This window comes from Prinia subflava, chromosome 34, assembly GCF_021018805.1.
Source record: "Prinia subflava isolate CZ2003 ecotype Zambia chromosome 34, Cam_Psub_1.2, whole genome shotgun sequence".
Taxonomy (NCBI): Eukaryota; Metazoa; Chordata; class Aves; order Passeriformes; family Cisticolidae; genus Prinia; species Prinia subflava.
The window spans coordinates 917,335-925,983 of NC_086280.1; the positions used below are offsets into that span (position 1 = coordinate 917,335).

At 58.4% G+C, this 8,649-nt stretch overlaps 1 protein-coding gene across 3 annotated transcripts in view; it reads right to left on the reverse strand.

Moving 5' to 3' along the window:
- Positions 1-1,272: 1,272 nt before the first annotated feature.
- LOC134563142 (twist-related protein 2-like) overlaps positions 1,273-8,649 on the reverse strand; it is a 7,593-nt gene continuing 216 nt past the window's right edge. The window contains exons 1-3 of one of the 3 annotated variants that reach the window (XR_010083325.1): positions 7,722-8,649; positions 2,621-2,800; positions 1,273-1,831 (exon numbers count right to left, since the gene is read on the reverse strand). The exon at positions 7,722-8,649 is cut by the window's right edge and continues 216 nt beyond it. Coding sequence is in view for 1 of the 3 variants with exons in the window: in XM_063420950.1 (XP_063277020.1) it covers positions 7,727-8,200 (474 nt within the window). In the remaining 2 variants the exon portion in view is untranslated. Of the gene's footprint in view, positions 2,801-7,721 lie in introns of all 3 variants that reach the window. The other 2 variants (XR_010083324.1, XM_063420950.1) reach the window with 2 other exon arrangements.

The window sequence follows — 8,649 nt, forward strand, 5'->3', positions numbered from 1 at the left end:
TTTCGGGACCCCTGGGGGGGAGTGAAGCCCCCCCAGCCCTGCGGCACAGACCCCCCGATCCCGGGAGCTCCCCCGGACGCTTGGACCACGCTGGGACCCCCCCTGCCGTGCCTGTGAGGAGAATCCCGGGGTTTGCTCGGCGGGGATGGGATCCCCACAACCTCTGTGAAGGTTCCCCGGCTCCCCCGGCCCTGCTGGGACAACAAGGACAGAGCGGCAGCGGCGGGGCCGGGAGCTCGCCGGGCACGGGAGGGTTTGGAGCATCCCGAGGAACACTTGGAGCATCCCAGGGAACGTTCAGAGCACCCCAGGGAACGTTCAGAGCATCCCGAGGAAAGTTTGGAGCACCCTGAGGAACACTTGGAGCATCCCAGGGAACGTTCAGAGCACCCCAGGGAACGTTCAGAGCATCCCGAGGAAAGTTTGGAGCACCCTGAGGAACACTTGGAGCATCCCAGGGAACGCTCAGAGCATCCTGAGGAAGTTTTGGAGCGTCCCCAGGAAGTTTTGGAGCGTCCCCAGCGAGGGCAGAGCGGGGCTGGAGCGTGGGCAGTACCCGGGGGTCCCCCCCTGCCCCTCCCCGACCCCTCCCGCGGCCCCGGGCTCCGATTTGCACTATGGACCCCTGACAGCGCCAATGTGAAGCCGCCTCCTCTTCCCGGGGGATTCCAGGAACGATCCTCGAACCCCCCGGGGGTGTTTGGGGTCCCTGCAGCCCCGGCCCGGCCGTGTCCCTGTCACCCCTCCCCCAAAATCCCAAAATCCCCCTGGGGGTGCCCAAATCCCCCCAGGGGTGCCCAAATCCCCCAGGGGTGCCCAAATCCCCCGGGGATGCCCAAATCCCCCCGAGGGTTCCCAAATCCCCCTGGGGGTGCCCAAATCCCCCCAAAGGTGCCCAAATCCCCCCGGTCCCGTCCCTGTCGCTGTCCCGGGGTGGCAGAGCCGAGGGCTCCATCCCGATTTTGCCTTTTCCCATTTCCCAGGGAATCACCCCTGAAATTCCTACCGGGACTGGGGGGGACGTCCCGGGGTTTTGGGGACAAGAGGGGACATGGCCCTGGCTGGGCTGGGGGTGGGGACAGCTCCGGCCGCGGCGGCAGGAGGAGATTTTGTAAAAAACAAAACAAAAAAACGAAACAAAAACAAAAAGGAGACATTTTAAAAGGAGGAAAAAAAAAAAAAAAAGGCTCTGGAGGAATCAAAACTCTGCGTGGCACCCAAGGGTGGGGGGCCCAGGGTGGGGGTCCCGAGGGGGGGTGGAGACTCCCAAACTTCATTCCCAAAATTCATGCTGGAATTTCCTGCATGGAACCCACCATACACAGACATTTTTGGGGCTTTTTCCCCAAAAAAAGCAGGTCAGAAGGGTCATTAGGATTAAATTTTTCTCATTTTAAGGGGTTTTTTTCTCATTTTAAGGGGGTTTTTTCTCATTTTAAGGGGTTTTTTTCTCATTTTAAGGGGATTTTGTTCATTTAAAATGCAAGGATTTTTTTTTTTTTTTTCAAAAAAACAAGACGCACCAAAATACTTGAAAATACATCTTTTAAAAATACATTTCAGGTTTCTATAAAAAAATTTTGGTTGGAAGCCGCAGTCTCACTCCACAGAGAGGTTTTTCCCTTTTATTTTTCAAGCACAATTTATTGATTTTTGAAAGAAGATTTTGACTTCTGAAGCCGATTTTCTTTCTCAGCTGTAAAATCCTTCCCGTGAGGCGCCGAACGAAGCCTCCACTGCCCCGTTTTTAACCGAGTTTTGATTTTTTTAAGCACATCCAGATTTTTTTGAAGGCTGCAGTCGACTCCCCGGAGCAGGGAATCCATTCCCACTGCACGTAAAAATTGGGATTTGGGTAGAAAAAATCACTCAGGGCCTTCCTGTGGCTCCTCCGTGGATTCTCTGGTGTTCCCCAACTCTGAACTCCTCTCCCCTGGAATATTTGGGGGCTCAGGCCTGTTGCAGCCTCCCTGGAAGGGATTTTTCCCCTTTTTTTCTGCCATAACAGGCAAAAAAATCCCGATTTTCTTTTGCCTGATTCCAATAAAAGCGACCCGGCCGAGGGAGGTGCGGGCGGGACACGAGGATTGAACCCTGGAAAATTCCCCTGGGTTTTATTTGGGGTCGTTTTGGGGCACCCCGACACCTCCATCGTCCCTTCCCGCCCCCAAAAGAGCCCAAACCCCCTCAGAGGTCCCAAAATCCCTCCAGGTCCGTGTCCAGCCTCGATTTGGGATGAATTCCGAGGAATTGGGTGAATCCATCGGGGCGATTTTGAGGCAGGGGTGGGTTGGGGGTGCCTCAGCCCCTCAAATCCCCCCGAATCCGTGGGAACAAAATCCATGGGAACATCCCGGGGCAGAGCCTTGGGAGCGGGATAAAAGCGCAGAGACCCCCGAAATCCTCAGAGCTGGCACGGGGGGGCTCCGGCCCTTCCCCTTCCCCTCGTCCTGGAGGAATTTTCCCGCCTGGACCCCCGAAATCCTCAGAGCTGGCATGGGGGGGCTCCGGCCCTTCCCCTTCCCCTTGTCCTGGAGGGATTCCTGGAGGGATTATCCCGCCTGCTCCCGGCTCCGGCAGGCTCCGGGAAGGATTCCAGGAGCCCGGGATCGTTCCTTACCTGCGAGCCCGCAATAAAAGGCAGCCCCGAGCTCCTCCGGCAGCGCCCAGCTCGGACCCGCTCCTGCTGCGGCTCCTCCCTGAAGTTTTTGGGGGTCCTCGGGGCTGTCGGGGGGGTTGGGGGTGGTTCCCTCCTCTCTCCGGGGAGGTTTTTTTGGGCGCTGGAGCTCGAGGTGGAGACCTGGGGGGAGACAGCGGGGTCAGGGTGGGCTCGGCTTCCCGAAATCCCGCAAATCCATCCCTGGGGGAAAGAACGGCCGCCTCTGGAGCTCCGCATTCCCGGATTTCCCCGGAGCCGGGAGGGATGTGCCGGGAAATGTGCCCCACGTTGGAGCCCGGGGTTTAAAATCACCCAAATCTCAGCTTTTCCCGCGGATCCGATCTCTGGGAGCGCCCTGGGAGTGCTCCCGGAGCCGGGGCCGTGCGGGGATGAGCCAGGCTGGAGGATGGAGCCGGGAATCGGCTCCCGGGAGAGCCCGGGATCGGCTCCGGCAGCTCCGGGGATCGATCCCTGCGCGATCCCAGCGCCCCCAGGGCTTAGTCCAGGTTTATTTTAAAATTATTTCTTTTAAAACCCCTCCCGCTGTTTCCTCCTCGCCTCCCTGGAGAGGGAAAACCCAAATCCTGCAGGAATTCACTCAGGAAAGGCTGAGGTAATTCCAGGGGGTGAAGGACAGAGGGGAAAATCGGGGAAAAATCCCCCAAAAGCTGATGTGACCCCCGGCTGAGCCTTGGGGTGGAACACGGGCACATCCAGGAGCCAAAATTCCGGAGTGGTGGCCGGGCGGGACCACCTCAACCCAGCCCGTGGGAAAAAGGATCAGCTCCCCTCGCTCCCTGAGCCAGGTCTGATCCCAAAAAATCCAACTCCCGGCAGGATTTTGGCGGCTGCGGGAGCCTCCGGAGGGTTCAACACCGACAAATCCTCACGGGGGCCACTCCAGGATTTCTCCCAGGGCTGCGGGAGCCTCCGGAGGAGCCGGGCCCTGCAGGATTTGGGATGGAGAAGCTCCTCAAGCCCTTCCTCATCCTCCCCTCCGGCATCCCCGCCTTTGTCCACCCCGGGAACGGGAATCGACGCCGGGCTCGGGGTTCCCCGCCTTTGTCCACCCCGGGAACGGGAATCGATGCCGGGCGCGGGGTTCCCGAGGGTTCCCGCAGCTCCTCGTCCCCCGCAGCCTCCCCCGACGGGCGGGATGAAAAACGGCCCCGCTCCGGAGGCGTCCCCGGGCAGCTCCGGAGGCATCCCCGGGCAGCTCCGGAGGCGTCCCCGGGCAGCTCCCGAGGCATCCCCGGGCAGCTCCGGAGGCATCCCCGGGCAGCTCCGGAGGCGTCCCCGGGCAGCTCCAGAGGCGTCCCCGGGCAGCTCCGGAGGCGTCCCCGGGCAGCTCCCGAGGCATCCCCGGGCAGCTCCAGAGGCGTCCCCGGGCAGCTCCGGAGGCGTCCCCGGGCAGCTCCGGCTCCTTGCAGGGGCCACAAACCCGCGGATATTCCCGCATTCCCCAGGGCCGCAGCCGGGATTTTACGTCTGGATTAATTTTAATTCATCCTGAGGCGGCCGTGAAGAGCAGCTCGGGCTCCTCGGGTGGGTTTTTAACGAAAATGGAATTTTTTGGTGGAAAAATGAATCCAGCAGCTCCGGGTGGTGCCTGTGGAATTCCCTGCGGGCAGCCCGGGATTCTGGGGGAATATCCCACATCCCTCGCCTGCTCCAACATCTCCCCTTCCATCCTGAGTGAAACCAGCAGGAAAAGCAGATTTTGGGGATTTTGAGGAACCCTCCGGCCTCCTGCTCTGCTCCAGGAGAAAATCCCTGGAAAATCACCCCCAAACAGAATTCCCGGGATTTCGGCAGCTGAGGAGACCCCCAAAGAGGGGTCCAGGAGCAGGGGATGGATCCACGGCCCAGGGATTTGGGTGGGAAGGGAGAGGGAGCTGGGAGAATTTAAAGGAGCTGGAGAGGGATTTAATGAGCAGGGAAATACCAGGGAATGGGAAATAACAGGGAATGGGAAATAACAGGGAATGGGAAATAGGGAATGGGGAATAGGGAATGGGGAATGGGGAATGGGAATGGGGAATAAATAGGGAATAGGGAATAGGGAACAAGGAATAGGAAATAGGGAAGAAGAAATAGGAAATAGGGAATAAGGAATAGCAAATAAGGGATAAGGAATAAGGAATAGGAATTAGGGAATAAGGAATAAGGAATAGGAATTAGGGAATAAGGAATAAGGAACAGGAATTAGGGAATAAGGAACAAGGAATAGGAAATAAGGATTAGGGAATAGGGAATAGGGAATAAGGAATAGGGAATAGGAAATAAGGAATAGGAAATAAAGAATAAGGAATAGGAAATAAAGAATAAGGAATGGGGAATAAGGAATAAGAAATAAGGAATAAGGAATAGGAATTAGGGAGTAAGGAATAGGGAATAGGGAATAGGGAATAGGGAATAGGGAATAGGGAATAGGGAATAGGGAATAGGGAATAGGGAATAGGGAATAGGGAATAGGGAACAGGGATGGGAGCTGTTCCCGAGCTCCCCCAGTGCCCCGGAGCAGCGAGAGGTGTTTATAAATAAAAGCAAATGGAGCAGCCGCCAGACAAAGCCGATTTCCAGGCGAGAGCAGCGGTCCCCAACGGGAAGATTTATCCAAGGTCTTTCAGGAGAGACAATTAAGCGAGGGCAACGCGCGCCAGAGGCGATAAATCCAGGGAGACAAATGAAGGGCGAGGAACAGCAGCCCTCAGCCTCTCCCCGCGGCGGCTCCAGCCTCATTTTCTCCTCCGGCAGGGAGAGAAACCATTTTAATGCGCTGAGAAAAGCCGAGCTCGGGGAGGGGGGGACTTCAAAGGTGATTTCTGTTGCCTCAGGGCTCCATCCCTCTGGTTCACAAGGGCACAGCCACATCCAGCCGTTCCGAGTTTCACTCTCCGGGGGCTGCTTTCCATTAGGGAATCGCAGCCCCGTTCGTTCCTCCCGCCCCGGAGCCTCCCCGGAGCCTCCCCGGAGCCTCCCCGGAGCCTCCCCAGCCCGGCACCGCTTCCCCCGCGGAGCTTCCCCGGTCCTGGGGCCGAGTCCGCCTCCCTCTCCCTCCGTGCCCGGCTGGGGCTGATCCCGGGAACCCCGAAAGGAAAAAGGAATAGGAAATAGGGAATAAATAGGGAATGGGGAATGGGGAATAGGGAATGGGGAATGGGGAATGGGGAATGGGGAATGGGGAATGGGGAATGGGGAATGGGGAATGGGGAATGGGGAATGGGGAATAGGGAATAGGGAATAGGGAATAGGGAATAGGGAATAGGGAATAGGGAATAGGGAATGGGGAATAAATAGGGAATAGGGAATAGGGAATAGGGAATAGGGAATAGGGAATAGGGAATAGGGAATAGGGAATGGGGATTAGGGAATAGGGAATGGGGATTAGGGAATAGGGAATAAATAGGGAATAAATAGGGAATAAGGAATAGGGAATAGGGAATAAATAGAGAATAGGGAATGGGGAATAGGGAATAGGAAATAAGGAATGGGGAATGGGGAATGGGGAATAGGGAATAGGGAATAGGGAATAGGGAATAGGGAATGGGGAATAGGGAATAAGGAATAAGGAATAAGGAATAAGGAATAAGGAATAAGGAATAAGGAATAAGGAATAAGGAATAAGGAATAAGGAATAAGGAATAAGGAATAAGGAATAAGGAACAGCGGCAGGAATGGCCCTGGGAGGGCGATTCCCTGCCCGGATGGAGGATGAGTGCTCGGGATGAATTTTAAGGGGAATGATGAACCCGCGGCGCTCAGGGGAGCTCTCCAAAGTGACTGAGGGGTCTTTAATCCCTCTGTTTATCACGGGAGAGCAGCTCCTGCCAAGAACTCGGCTTAAATAAACAGCTCTGGTGCCGGCCCCGGAGCAGCCTCGTGTTCCACACGCAGAGGGAGCAAAAATGGGTCTGGGGGTGTCGGGGAGGGGGTTCAGCCTCCCCCCACCTCCCCAGGGCAAAGGGATTTTAGTCAGGCTTGGCAAAATTCAGGATGGAGCCGTGCCAAGCAGCTTCCCTGTCCCCCCCACAACACCCCCAAAACTGGAAAATCCACCCCCAAAACTGGAGACTCCAACCCCAAAACTGGAGAATACAAGCCCAAAACTGGAGAATCCATCCCCAAAACTGGAGAATACAAGCCCAAAAACTGGAGAATCCATCCCCAAAACTGGAGAATACAAGCCCAAAACTGGAGAATCCATCCCCAAAACTGGAGAATACAAGCCCAAAACTGGAGAATCCAACCCTGAGCCAGCGCTGGCACCTCCACGGCCTCGAATTTGGGGCTGAGGAGAGGCAGGAGGAGCCCTGGAGCTCCCTGGGGACAGCGGGGCCTCTCGGGCTCCCACGAGGTGTCCCCGGAGCTCCTGGCTTGGGAACGTCCTCTGGAACTTTCTGCTCCTGCTCTGCGGGAAGCGCCAGCGCCTCACTGACCCTGCTCCTCCCATTCCCGATTCCTCCCAGCCCTAAAACCCTGAAAATCGGATTATTCCCCTCTCAGCATCCTGAGGGATGCTCAGGCGGTGGCTGGGTGGAGCTGAGTCCATCAGAATTCCCAAAGCCATGCACGATTCCCGCGGATCCGAGGGGATCATGGACCCGAGGGGATCACGGATCCGAGGGGATCACGGATCTGATGGGATCACGGATCTGAGGGAATCACGGACCCGAGGGGATCACGGATCCCCCCCCCCCGTCTGCAGAGCTCTGGGAGGGGACAGGGGGAAGCCAGGCAGGCTGGAGGACACGAGGCCACCCCAGAGCAGGGCGGGTCTGACACCTCTGCAGCCCCAGCGAGGCCAGGACGGGGTTTGGGAATAAATCAGATTTTTAAAACTCCCTTATCCCTCATCCCTGGAGTGCCAGGAGGGGTGGCCACGACTCGAGCCCACCGGGACACGCACAGAGGCTGTGGGGACACGGTGGTGACACGGCCACACGTACCTGGCTCAGGGGGACATGGCAGTGACACAGCCACACGTACCCGGCTCAGGGGGACACAGAGGTGACACAGCGGTAACACAGAGGTGACACAGCGGTGACACAGCCACACGTACCCGTCTCAGTGCGACGCCGACATGGACCAGGCGCCCTCCATCCTCCACACGGAGAAGGCGTAGCTGAGCCTCTCGTGGGCCAGGAAGTTGCAGCTGGTGGCGACCTTGTGGTCCAGCTGGTCGCTCTGCAGCACCTGGCACAGGAAATCGATGTAGCGGGCGGCCAGCTTGAGCGTCTGGATCTTGCTCAGCTTGTCCGAGGGCAGCGTGGGGATGATCTTGCGCAGCTCGGCGAAGGCGTCGTTGAGGGACTGGGTGCGCTGGCGCTCCCGCACGTTGGCGATGACGCGCTGGGCGTGGGCGTCCTCGGGGGGCTGCGGGGCCGGGCTGCGCCGGCTGCGCTTGCCCTGCGGCGAGGGGGCTCCGCCGGGACCCTGCCCTCGCTTGCGGCCGCTTCTCCTGGGCGCCCGCTCGGCCTCGTCCTCGCTGGTGGCCGCGCTGCCCTCGGGGGACTCCGGGGAAAGGTTTTCCTCCTTCATCTCCTCGGGGGCTCGCCGGGGTGAGGAGGAGCCGGCGGTGGCTCCCGAGGAGAGGCCCGGAGCATTCGCGCCCTCGGGGCTCCCCGGGCGCCCCAAAGCCCCGCAGAGCCCTCCAAGGAGCTCCTTGGTTTTTCCTTTGGGCCAGGAGGAGAGGAGGGAGCCGGGATGGCTTCGGGAGCGGCTCCTGCTGATAGGGCGAGCGGGGCGGGGGCGGACCAGGCGCAGGCCAATGCAGGGGAACGCCGGCGGCTCTGGAGCTTATGGGTTCCAGATTTCCTCTCCCTCCCTCCCCACCGCCACCCCGAGCCCCCCGGCACAGATGCTCCGGATGTCGGGATCCGTTCCCGGTGCCAAGGGAGCCCCAGCCATGGAGCTCAGCCGTGGCTTTGTTGGGGGGGAGTTTAAAAATTATTTTTTAACCCAGTTGACCCCACAAAGAAATCTTGTTT